At 37.3% G+C, this 14,056-nt stretch overlaps 1 protein-coding gene across 8 annotated transcripts in view; it reads right to left on the bottom strand.

Annotated features, from left to right (window-relative positions):
* Positions 1 to 14,056, bottom strand: part of Ralgapa1 (Ral GTPase activating protein, alpha subunit 1 (catalytic)) — a 246,379-nt gene that overhangs the window by 50,965 nt on the left and 181,358 nt on the right. For all 8 annotated transcript variants that reach the window (XM_013510373.1, XM_013510372.1, XM_013510369.1 and 5 more), the window contains one exon: positions 9,189 to 9,312. In XM_013510373.1, coding sequence (XP_013365827.1) covers positions 9,189 to 9,312 — 124 coding nt within the window. The remainder of the gene's footprint in view (positions 1 to 9,188; positions 9,313 to 14,056) is intronic.

Raw genomic sequence — 14,056 nt, 5'->3', positions numbered from 1 at the left:
TACAGACCAATCTCCCTAATGAATATAGATGCAAAGATACTCAATAAGATATTAGCAAATAGAATGCAGCAAATTATCAAGAAAATCATACATCACGACCAAGTTGGATTCTTTCTAGGAATGCAGGGTTGGTTCAATATTCACAAATCTATAAATGTTATACACCATATCAATTCAGCCAAAGACAAAACCACATGATCATCTCAACAGATGCAGAAAAAGCTTTCAGCAAGGTCCTTCTACTTCTTAATATGATCTTTTATCTCACTTTTCCCTCCTCCTCCTCATTGTCCATTGCTTAATTTAAAAAATTTTTCGCTTTTATTTCCCAGTTTCATACACCCTTTAACCATTAAATTTTACTGATCTTTAGCTATTCAGTTAATTTTATTACTATTGATTATTGGTGTAGGTATAGTTGTTGCATTTAGTAGATATTTACTGTATGTCAATATTTAGTGTGCCTTAGTGTTAATCCAATAATTGTACATCTCCTTTCTATGGTTAAGTGTAGTACATTATTGGTTCTTATGGTATGTCAATATCTGATTTGTTTTTGATATTATCGTTGCTAGTTTAGCTGCCATTGCCAGAGTGGCACAGTTATTGCTATCAATAGAACTTTTTCCCATATGCCAATATCTGGATTGTCTTTGCGTCATTAACACATTCTTGCTGGCTTGAACTGCCCATGATATATGCATGACTGTCCCATGCATGACTGTACTACTTGTATTGCCAGAGGTATAAGCTACTTTGTAGTGAGACATATGTGTGGTCCACTCCTGGTGAAATGAATGTCTGCCAATTACACAGTATCCTCCCTGTCTAAAGTAATGGAAGTGGTCAAAGTTAGGGACAGAGGCAGAGGCCTATAGTTAGTAACACCCAGCATGCATCATAGAAAAGTATCTCCATACTGGCAAAAACAACCTTCCATTATTACTGCCTGCAGACATCAGTGTGTGCGCATGTACATGTGCACATGCATGCATGTATATGCACATACACATACGACATTAGATATATGAGAAGACAAGGCCACAAAATGCCTCCATAAATTCCCAACTCTCCCAAAGCTGATCCATAGGGCATTGAGGAGTATGAAATCAAAAGCCACACAGATTTATTAATTTAAATGATAAAAGACATTAAAGATCAACAACATGATTGGCAAACCCAAAAAGGATATAACTAAACACCAAGTTTATAGAAGATACTAATAAAAAAGTAGGTGGGCTAAAGAAAAGGATATAAAACATGAACAACCAGTTAGGCAAAGAATTTAGGGCCTTGAAACAACTACACAGAAATCCACGACATTAAATATTCTGCTGAAAGTTCTGTCAGCAGAAGCAACCAAAATGAAGACTGAGTACCAAATTAGAAAATAGGGCTGATGTTGGTGCCCAATTACTCAGAAATAGCTTGAGAATAATCAGAGAACATGAAAAATGGATCTAGTAGGTGCGAGATGATGCAAAGAAGACTAATATAAGATGAACTAAAATTAGTGAAAAATCAGAAGACAGCACAAATGGCATAAAGAATCCATTTACAGAAACAACAGCAGAATACTTCTCAAATATGGAGAAAGAAACACACAGAGGACACATGCAGAACCCCAAATAGTCAGGATCAAAAAAGAACTTTTTGACAACACATCATAGTCAAAATCCCAGAGGTCCAACACAAAGACAGAGTCTTAAAAGCTGCTGGAAAAAAACAAGGAATCACTTATAAAGGCATACCAATTGCAATTACAGCAGACTTTCAACACAAACTCTAAAGGCCAGGAGAGTTTGGAGTAAAGCCCTTCAAGCCCTAAAAACAAAACAAAACAAACCCCCCAAAACACAAGACACAATTTCTAATCCAGACTGCTATATCTTGTAAAACTACCTCTCAAAATTGAAGACATAAGGTACTTCCATGACAAAGAGTACCTTAAGAAATTCATGACAGGGGCTGGGGATTTAGCTCAGCGGCAAAAGCGCCTGCCTGGCAAGCGCAAGGTTGTGAGTTCAGTTCCTGGTACCGGAGAAAAACAAAAAAAAAAAAAAAAAAAGAAAAAGAAATTCATGACTACCAAACCAGCACTCCAAAAAATGCTCAAGGATATCCTAGTAAGAGACAATGAAGCCAACAATGCCAAAAGGTGTAACAGAATGAAATACCAAGAAAGGTGAGCAAATTAAGTTGGACCAGGGGTGGGGTGGGTGGGTGTCAGACTTTGGAAAATAAAGCAATGACAGGAATAAGTCAATATCTCAGTATCTTTCGGCAGTAACTCTCAATATGAATGGCCTCAGTTTCCCAATTAAATGACACAGATTGGTAGAGTGGATCAAGAAACAAAATCCAACAATATGCTTGTGGTGGATTGACAACTGGTGGTCAACTTGTAACATCCAACTGAACTACATCAGTGTGGTGCAGGATTTGGGAGGCCAACCTGAGGACTGCTGTCAAGAAAATAAAAAGAAGAACTGGAGAAGAAGAGCTGTGGGAGCTTTTGGTTCTCCTAAGTGCTATTGGCTCTCCTGGAGGAGCTTATCATGCTGGCTTTCCACATATGAATGTGGCTGTTCTCACTGTCAAAGGAGCTTAGGACCTTGTTGTTGCTGAGAATGGCTACAGTTCACTTTGAGGGAGCTCTGGTCCTTACTTTGAGCATCGCTTCCTGGCAGTGGAGGGGAAGATGGTGCACTGTTCAATGTCCTGGAGAAGCTTGTCACACTGGCTTTCCTAATACAGACTCAGCTGTTCTCATCATTGGAGGTGCTCGGGACCTTGCTGTTGCTGACAATGGCTGTGTTACTTTTCAGGGGAGCTCTGGTCCTTACTTTGATTGTCGCTTCCTGCCTCCAGTGCAGATCCCTCAGCCTGCCAGTACAGGTCCTTTATCCCTCTGGCACAGACTTTCTAGCTTCCACCACCGACCTTTAGGCCTTCCCAGCATAGATCCGTGAAACAGACTTATGTGAGACATTGTCATGGGCTCTTGGCTTCCAGTTGGATTTGTAGGGGGCATTGTTATGGGCTCTAGGTCTTCAGCTAGACTCACGCAGGACACTGCTGTGGGATTCAGGCCCTCAGCTAGATTCTTTACGTCTTTAGTTTGTGGACAGATTTCCTGCACTCTCTTTGTATATGACTTTTTGGGTGACTATTATAAAATAATTCTATAAATTATGTGTCCTGTATTGTTCCCCTTGCAAACCCTGACTGCAACAATGCTGTACACAAGAAACACATTTACTCCAAAAAGAAATTCACAGAAAAAAAAAAAAAAAAAAAAAAAAATCAAAGAACAGAAAACAATATTCCATACGACAAAATCCTGCAAACAGGCAGAAATAGCTATCCTAATTTCAAATGAAGTGGACTTCAAGCCAAAACTGATTAAAAGAGGCAGAGAGGTCATTATATATTGGTTAAGGGAACAATTTAACAGGAAGAGATAATAATTATAAACATCTATGAGCCAAACACTAGTATACTCAACTTCATAAAATAAACACTACCAGACATAAAAGATCAGATAAACATCATCACAAATATAGTGAAGTACCTCTATATCACTCTGCAACAAAAAATCAACTGGTCAAAAAAATTTGAATATCAGAGTTGAACCAAAATGCAAATACTTTTTTTTTCCAAATAGACTTAACAGATATCTAGTGATCTACCTGACAACAGCATACACATTCTTCTCAGCAGTACCTAGAATTTTCTCCAAAACAGAACACGTGTATGCCATAAAGTAAATGTAAATGCAAAAGAATCAAAGTTATACTATATGTACTATCAGATTATACTACAAGAAAAATAGAAATCAGTGGTAAAAGAAACCACAGAAATTATGCAAATACTTGGAAATTAACCACACCCTCTTCAATAGTTAATGGGCACAGAAGAAATCAAGGAAGAAATTAGATAATTCCTAGAATCAAACAATAACACCAGTATAACACAGCAGAACTTATGAGACACAATGAAGGCAATGTTAAGAGGGAGGTGGATGGTGCACATTAGAAAAACACAGCAAGCCCAAGTAGCCTAATGAGGTACCTGAAGGTTCTAGAATGACAAGAATAATCAAAATCCAAAGCTACCATAAGTAAGAAAGTTATAAAGATCAGAGGAGAAATTAATGAAATTGAGACTAAAAAATACAAAGAATCCAAGAGCTGGCTCTTTGAAAGAATAAATAAACTTAATAAACCCTTACAGAAAGAAAGAAAGAAAGAAAGAAAGAAAGAAAGAAAGAAAGAAAGAAAGAAAGAAAGAAGAGAAAGGAAGAAAGAAAAGAAAGGAAAAAAGAAAAGAAAAAAGACCAAATCCACACAATTAGAAATGAAAAAGGTGAAATTACAATGGATACTGTCAAAAGCCAGAAATTATTAACCACTTTGAGAACCTGTACTCCAACAAATTGGCTAATCCAGAAGAAATGGATTGATTTCTAGACATACATGAATTACCAAAACTTAGCCAAGATATATAAACCCTGAATAACTGAATAACAGGTAACAAAATAGAAGCAGTAATAAAAAAATTGCCAACTAAAAAAACCTCAGGACCCAATGGGTTCACCACTAAATTCTATAAGAACTTTAGGGAAGAGTCAAAGCCAGTGTTCCTCAAAGTCTTTAATGAAACTGAAAGGGGCAAAGCAACAAAATACTCCCAAAGTCATTTCTAGAAGCCAGATTACACTGATTCCAAAACCAGAAAAGGACTCAACTGAAAAAGAGAACAACAGGTCCATCTCTTTAATGAATATAAATGGAAAAATCCTCAACGGGATACTCTCAAATAGAATGCAACAAATCATCAAAAAGGTCACATATCATGACCAAGTAGGCTTTATCCCAGGGATGCAAGGATGGTTCAATATATGCAAATCAATGTAATACATCACATAAACAGATGCAATGCTAAAAATCATATGATGAACAATGGACACAGAAAAAAAACCTTTGACAAAATTCAACATCCATCCATGCTAAAAACCTTGAACAATTAGGTATAGAAGGTCCTTATTTCAATCTGTGAAAATCCATTTTGACAAACCAATGGCCAATAACATTACTAGGTAGTGAAGGAGTTCTAGCTACCAACATGGCGTCCACTGATACAGTAGCAGTGTGGCTGTTTCATTACCAGTGGGTGACGGTGAAAGTCGTAACTATTCACTAAGCCTCCTCTTACATTATTCCAAAGGAGACAGGAAGACTGTTTCTCCTTTGGGTGAGAATGGAATTTGAGGGTTCCCATGTACTTCCACTGACACTGGAGTATGGGGTATAGATGAAGAACTCATTATCAACCAGTAGAGACAAAGTGTTGGCTTTCTTCTTAGTCTTTTCTGATACTATCTGATACTGCCTCAGTGTGGTATTGTGGGTAACTCACTGTTTGGTGAAGGTAGAAGTATAGACCTACCTGACCTTTGTTGTTAGGGGTGGTGATAAAATCAAGGTACTCTGCGGTGGTTGGCTGGAGTAGGGCAACTACTGCCTACATTTGTTTTTGGCTTTCTAGGTTGCTTCTTTCCTAAACCTCTGGCTTTTGTAAGGGCTTCCCTGCTACCTTTTGTCTATTCGTGTTTTAGGTTAATAGACCATCTTCTGTTCCAAGTCGGATATATACAGTCCGCCAAAAAATATACATCAGGTAAAGAAAAACTTGTGTAAATGTTTTAATGCTGAATTTATTGAGACATCATGAGATTAATATGTTACCTTTGGCCTTTACAACTAGAAGAGGTGCTCAAAGTGGTGGCCATTAGCTTCCAGACATTTATTAGTACAGGTAACTGCTCAAGTGTGTATACATTTTTTTGGTGGACTCTGTATGTGACAAAAAGAAACCCAGAAAATTCACCATTATGTTGTGTCTCAGTCGCATAGTCACTAGTTAGTCTGCCTTCTCTTCATCTTTCTGTCTTATATTTGTTAATATGGAAGGTTTTGGTAGTAATTCAATATAAAGAATACGGACAGTACATCTATTTAAACATTCTAGAAGTAGAAGTTCCCTTTGTACAATTTAATAACCTTTAGTACATTCACAGATAAGTGCGATCATCTCCACAGTCAATTTTAGAAATTTTTATCACTTTTAAAATGTGGTAGTACAAGACTATAAATCCAGCACTTGGGATGCTGAAGTGGGAAGATTGTGAGTTTGAGGCTAGCCTGACCTATGTAATGAGTTCAAGGCTAGCCTTGAGTAGAAGGCAAGACCTTGTCTCAAAAAATCCCACCAAACCAACCAAACCACCATGCACAAAACTCAACAAACCCAAACACAAACCCAGCCAAACCCAACCAAGCCAGAAATACCCTCCTGGTTAGATGACCCTCCTCCCCACCTCCCTCATTCCCTGACAGCTAATGCCATTGAACATCTTAACATGTTAACTGTATACCTAAATTATGGAAAGGTCCATTCAGGCCTCTCTGCTGTTTTTTGAGTTGTCTTCAAATTTTCTATTTGAACGAGTTCTTTGTATGTTCTAGATAGCAATCCCTTATCAGATATATGATCTTCAATTATTCTCTCTAAATTTCTGTGCTACTTTTCACTTTCTTGATGGTGTCCCCTGAAGCACAAAAGTTACATTGAATGGTATCCTATTATCCATTTTAAGCTTTGTTGCTCATGCTTTCAGTGTGATATCTAAGAATCCTTTGCCAATATTTCCCCCTAAGAGTTTTATACTTTCTAGGTTTTTATCCATTTCATATACGGTGTGAGGTAGGGCTCTGACTTCATTCTTACATACATGTATATCCAGTTGTTTCAGCACCACTTGTTGAAAAGACTGCTCTGTCCTCCAGATGGCCTTGTCATTTATGTCTTCAAAAACCAGCTGACTATTGAGCCAGGCATGTGGTGTACACCTGCATTCCTATCACTTGGGGGGCTGAGGCAGGAGGATCACTGTGAGCTGGAGGCCAGCCTGGACTACATAGTGAGTTCAAGGTCAGCCTGAACCACATAATGAGACCCGTTTCAAAAAAACAAAACCCAAAGCCATCAAACAAAAAAATAACCAGCTGACTATAGACAAGTAGATTTATTTCTGGCTTTCAATTCTATCCCACTAAACTGTATGTCTGTCATTGTGTCAGTGTCATACTATCTTGATTAGCATTGCTTAGTAGTAAATTTTGAGATTGAGAAGTATGAGTATTCCCAATTTATTTTTTTCACATCTCCCTCACTTTTATTAATATGTTTAATGGCTTTTTTAAAAAAATACAGAAACATCTATAGAAGTATTTTCACATATACCCTCTGTATTGAACTGCACATCATCTCAATTGGGTAGAAAAAATATATTACCTGTGACAAATACACAGACTTAACTCTTTTATGGTAAAACAGGTCAGCTACAATAATATATACTGAATACTAAAGAGGTATATATATCAGACATTGTGAAAAGCATTGGAATTAAAAAACAAATCAATGAGATGAAAGTGTATCCTCTAGAAGATTATAATCTAGTGTAGTGGTCTTCAGTAATTCTGCTTATATACCCTCTAAAAGTAAATGACAACTATAAAAAATTTTATTACAAGTTCAAATGGTTGCCAAAAATATACTTTTAATTTCCAGTTTTCTGTATGTTTCATATATATGTATGTGCCTTAAATATATTTTCATCAAAATCTTGAAGCTACCAATTTGTTTGATTTAATATACATAAAATGTCTGCTGCTCATGATAAACCAGTCGCATCAGACTCATTTTCTATTAGAACATGGCTCATATTTCATTTTAAAATGAAAATAAACATATTAATACAGCCTCTATGATAAATATCTAGTTTCTTGTTTTTATGTTTTGAGACAGGGTCTTGCTACGCAATCTAGGTTGGCCTTGACCTTGCAGTAATCCTCCTGTCTCAGTCTCCTGAGTGCTGGGGCAGCAGATGTGTGCTGCTACACCCCGCTTTTATATACTTCTAAAATAGGTGTGGCACAGGAACCTTGGCAAAGTTGGCTGTCAGGCAGTGTTGAGTGTACACTGTTTGATATTTCTTATTTTACTCTAAGAGAGTGACTTAGGATAACTGCTGCCAAATCTCTCAGACAATGTAGGCTTTGGGGTGGGTAAATGCTTTTCTTTCCCAAAGCAGAAGAATAGAAAAAGAGAAATAAGAGAGCATAAAAAGATCCTGACATTAGTTATTTGTAAAGTTGAGAATCTGAAACTAATTTCTTATAATTAAGCATGTGTGTGCTTATCCAAAGGCTTTACAGCTTAGGTTTTAGTTTGAAGACTACCCATCTAGTGATCACAATTATAAGGAAAACCTAGATCTTCCAAGCTTAAGAGTTTAGCATTCTTTGACAATATACTGCCTCAGGAAAAACTCAATACTCTTTCTTTTAAAGTCCCAACTGCGTGGGGCGTGGTGGCGCACACCAGTAATCCCAGCATTTGGGAGGCTGAGGCAGGAGGACTGTTGCAAGTTCGAGGCCAGCTTGGGCTACAAAGTGAGCTCAAGGCCAGTCTGAACTTCATAGTGAGACCCTGTCTCAAAAAGACCGGAAAAAAAAAAGTCCCAATTGCTTCTGTATTTGCCGATGAGATGTAAGGCAGAAACGATAGCAAACCTACTGTTAAGTAGTTGAATGTACTAAAATAATGCCTCTAAAGTAAGCTGAGAGGAGAACCCTCTGCTTCCAAATAGCCATGAGTTCTATACCCACAGATTCAAACAATCAAGTATTTAGGGGAAAAATCTGTATCTGTGCTCAACATATATTGAGGACTTTTTATTATTATTTCTTAATATAACAACTACTTACATAGCATTTACATTGTGTCAAATAGTCTAAGTCATTTTGGGATGATTTAAATGCAAATACTCTGCCGTTATATATATCAAACTTTAGCATTCTTGAATTTTGGTGTCCACAAAGGAGGCAGTCCTGGGACCAACCCCCATACATACCAAAGGAGGATGATAAAATGGTATTTGGTATAATTTCAAAACAATACCTCCTGCTGGGTGTGGTGGTGCACATTTGTAATCCCAGCACTTGGGAGGCTGATACAGGAGGATTGCCACAAGTTTGAGACCAGGCTGAGCTACAAAAGGCTAGCCTGACTACAGTGAGACCTTGTCTCAAAATAAAACAGAACAGAACAAAACACAATACCTCCCAACCAAGACCGGCTACAAAATCTTCATATTCTTGACTCCCTCCTGTATTGGTGAGAATGGAGTGCTTGTCTTCTTGTCCTTCAGCAACATAAAATACTGCAATCTTATGTGTCTCTCGGCTGTAAAACAAAGATTATACCATCCATTTAATCACTCATTTTCCCATTCATTCATTGAATAATTAGGTTCTACATAATTATTGCCAAAGTATATGGCAATACAAAGGTGAAAAAGATGTAGATCCTATAGTATAGAGTGAAACAATTAATTATAACTAAAAAAATTATAGAAGTGACAAAATTGTCATTAGAACAAAAAGCAAGTGAGATTATTTGTGACTGGAGAAACAGAGACCAATTAAAAGGAGAAGGTAATAATGAGTTAGGTGAAAGTAATGAAGATTTGACAAATAAAAGGAAAGAATATGAGGAAGGATAAGTAAATGTGCATTCATGAGGCATGTGAAGAATTAACATGTTCCTGCCAGCTTGAACCACTGGTGATACATGCATGACTGTCCCATCAGGCGGCACGGATAGCCCCATTGGGAGGTACAAGTCAGCTGACGAGACAGTCATGCAAGTTCTGCCTCCTTGTGAACATGTTAGTCTGTTGTGCAATGTTGCGGAATTCCAGGGTGAAAGAGGTTGCGTTTAAGTAGGAATACAGAGATGAATAAGAAATGATGCATTCCTTCAAAGTACTTACAATAGAGGAGAAACATATATACAAGTACCACCATAAAACATAAACTTAAAATTGTGTGTGTAAATTTTCACTACAGTACTATATCTTGGTAGAATTAAAACAAGCAAACAAACAACAGATAAAAACAAACCCTATAACCACCAAGAACAAGTAAAACAACAAAGTGAAGTTATTTTATTAGAGTGTTGTCTGACAACCAGATTCTCCTACACAGTGTGAGGAGGTTGCCAAATCAGGATTGTGGTTTTCAGTATGAGCAACAAAGAGATTCCAGTCGTTTTCAAAAACTGCAGTGTTTTAGTTTAGGTGGTAAACACATAGGTAAAGTACCAGCACAGTTGGTGTATAATTAGGATAATCTATTGCAAGCAGAGAAAAATATAACTGGGGGGAGACTCCCAGAAATACAAAGTAAAGACCTAGGTGGCCTCTTTTCCATGTAAAACAGTTTAACTGCTGAAAATTATTTTTAAAGAACCAAAGCCTTGGGTTTTGTCCTAAAGGCACAGAGCAAATGGGGACATGTTAATTCAAGGAAATTTACTAAAGTTCTGTAAGAAGAGGTTTTGACACCCGAACCTTCATTTGTCCCCTTAGCCCAGCCCCTCAGGTCCATGTTACAGTAATTTTGCTTATGTATTCTACTCAGGCCTAGAGAAGGGTGGGGAATCCTTTCTCCTTCAGCTCCCAGTCTCACCCTGGAAGCTGAGTTGCTGGTGGCAATCCTCCTCTTTCCCTAGCTCCCTGTTACAGATCTATTCTAAACATCTATAAATGAGTGTACGAGACATTTCTTTTCTTATCCAGCTCCCCTTCTTAGAACAGAAGCTCCAGACTGAAGGTCCTAACATTTCCCATTTCAGCTTATGTGTGTGTGTAGATTCTGATAGGAAGAGCAAGCTAAGGAGACCAGGGACTATTAACCCCTCCACTAGTGCCCAATGGTAGAGTAAGGGGATCACTCCAGGAGAAGTCAGTCCCTGACCCTGGTCTATGAGTGGCAGCAGATGGGAATAGCCCAGGCAACAGGCAGGCCACAGGATCAAAGAACTAGCAGTAGTACCACCTGAGGGAGCAAAATAGCAACATAACCCAAAGTTTAATAGTGAACCAGTAAAAGGCCCAGCCAAGAAGAGTCATCTTCATAGTCAGTTCTGGCATCAAGAAGTCTGTACACATGCATCATGCTGAACCAATCAGGAGCAATTATGGTAGGAAAGCATTCCCAAAGCAACACAAACTGATCTAAAAAAGGCAATCACTGGCTGAATAATCATTTCACTCAGGGTTAATTCCTAGGAAGCTGAGTCTTAATAATATGTAGTCATTCCTGGCAGTCTGGAGTCTGAATGCATGCTCTGAGCTATATCATTTTTTGGAATGCAAAGAAACTGAACCCTTAAGTTTAAGCTACTAGTCTCTCCATAAGGGCAGAACAAAAATAGAAACAATCTGAACTGAGATGACAGTCTCCAAGCTACTCACACTCAAATGTGAACAATGAAAATCTAACTAGCTAAGGAGGTTCAAACACAAACTCCGATCAATAAATGGGTGATATAAACCTAGGGAATATCCTTGATAGGATAAAGCAGGAAAACAATTAAAACCTAAGCAGGGAGATCAGAGGTTACACACTTGGGAAATCAACTTGCTAGAAAATAAAGTTATTTCCCAGCATACAACAACTATCATGAACATACCTATGGTTCAAAGACAGATAAAATTTAAAGTAAAAAAGATGGGAAAAGATACTATGCAAACAGCAACCAAGAGAGCTGGAGTGGCACTACTACTGTCAGACTAATGTACCAGTATCAAAACAATAGAGAAATCAATGAAACCAAAAGTTGCCTCTTTAAGATGATCAATGAAGTCAATATTAGGTAGACTCAACTAGAAAAAAAGAATCAAATTACTAAAGCAGGAATGAAAGAAAGGATATCACTTCCCACAAGACAGAAATAAAAAGGATAAGGGAATTTTATGAATATTGACATGCAACCAAATTATAGAGGAATTCTTACAAAGATACAAACTACTAAACTAACCTGAAGAAAAAATTGAGTATTTGAATACATAGATGTATAACAAGTAAAGAGTTTGATTTAATAATTTGGAAAGAGAAAGTAAAAATACTGCCACTTGCAGGTAACGTAATTTTACATATAAAAATCCTAAAGAATCTACTAGAAAACTATTGAGGCTAGTAAGTTCAGCAAGGTTGGAGGGTAAATCCATATTTAAAAAAGCCAGTTACATTTCCATACATTAGAAATGACTAATCTAAAAGCAAAATCAAAAAAAACATTTTTTATAACACCATCAACAATAAAATACTTAGGTATTAGGTATAGACTTAAAAAATATAAAAACATACTGTGAAAACTAAAGAACAGGTCTTCTTAAATACAACATGAAAAAGCACAATGGACAAAAGAAAAAGGTAAACCAGATTTAATAAAAATTAAAATTTTGGTGCTGCAGAAGATTCCCTCAAAAAAGTGAACTGTTAACCTACAGAATTAAGATTTGCAAATCATCTCTGATACAGAACTTACATCCAAAAATCTGTAAAGAATGCTTACAGCTCCATATAGTAAAAAGATAACTCAATTAAGAATATGGGCAGAGAATTCTGTATAGTTTCCTAAAGTTTCTATAACAAATTACACAAAAAGGTGACTTTAAGCAATAGCAATTTATTTTCTCATGGTTCTAGAGGTAGAAGTCAGAACTCAAAGTGTTGACAGTGCCATGTTCCCGCTGAAGGCTCTAGGGGACAGTCCCTCCTCACCTCTCCCAAGCGCCCAGAGACTGTCAATAATGCCCAGAATTCCTTAACTCAGAGCTGCATTACCATAGTCTCTGGCTCCACCTTCACAGGACCAGATGCCCCATGTGCACATGTGTTTGCTGTCTTCAACTGTCTTATAAGGATACTGGTCATGAGATTTGGAGCCGATCTAATCCAGAATGACCTCACCTTAACTAATTCATCAGCAGCATTTACAAATACACCCTGAAGCTGTAGATCAGTGGTGGTGAACCTATGGCAGGTGTGCCAGCCGCAGCACGCACAGAGCTCTCTTTGTCAGCATGTCAGCCAAGCCACCCCAGCAGCCGAGCATCAGATAGCATTTGTTTTTCTAAACTAAAACCTCACTATTGAAGTTTAATTGCAGTAAATAAGTGGGTTTGGGGTTGCAGTTTGGGCACTTGGTCTCTAAAATGTTTGCTATCACTGTTCTAGAAAAACAACATTTAAAGAGACACTACTGAACCCAGTACACACTTGAACAAATACTTTCCAGAAGATATACAAATAGCCAAGTACTGAAAAAATGCTCAACATTATAAATTTTTAGGGAAATGAAATCAAAACCACAAGATACTACTTCATCTCTACTAAACAGTATTAAAAACCAGTAACAAGTGTGCTAGGATAAGGAGAATATGGGACATCATACCTTGTTGATACAGATGTAAAAGAGTACTATACCACTGGCAGTTCCTCAAAATGCTAAAGTTATCATATGAGCCAGTAATTATACTTGTAGGTATCATTCAGGGAACTGAATATGTCTACACACACACACACACATTCACACACACACACACACTCACTCACACACACTACAGTAATGTTCACAGCAGCATTATTCAGAAGTCAAAACAACCCAAGTAGCCATCAACTGATGAATGGGTAAGTAAATGTAGTATATTCATATAATGGAATATTTTTTGGTAATAAAAAGAAATAAGCTACTGAGACATGTGGGCACGTGGATGAACTTTGAAACTGTCATGCTAAGTAAAACAAGCTTCTGCAAAAAACCACATATTACTTGATTCCATTTACATGAAATGTCAAGAATAGGCAAATCCACAGTGACAAAAAGTAAATTAGTGTTGTCTCTGTCTGTGGACAGTGGATAGTGTTTGGGGAGAATGGGGAATAACCGGTTATGGTTACCAGGTTTCTTTGTAGAGGGACTAAAATATTCCAAAGTTAGAATATAGTAACAGTTGCATAGCCTTTTGAATATACTAATAATATATTAGTCAATAATTATATTTCATTACTCGTTCATCCATTTAAACAAATTTAACACATTAAGACAAGATATAAAAAACAGGGAAACTGCAGGAGGA

This window comes from Chinchilla lanigera, unplaced genomic scaffold, assembly GCF_000276665.1.
Source record: "Chinchilla lanigera isolate Chin_1 unplaced genomic scaffold, ChiLan1.0 scaffold00008, whole genome shotgun sequence".
Taxonomy (NCBI): domain Eukaryota; kingdom Metazoa; phylum Chordata; class Mammalia; order Rodentia; family Chinchillidae; genus Chinchilla; species Chinchilla lanigera.
The sequence above is the reverse complement of the archived record's forward strand: the minus strand, read 5'-3'. Positions and strand labels throughout refer to the sequence as shown.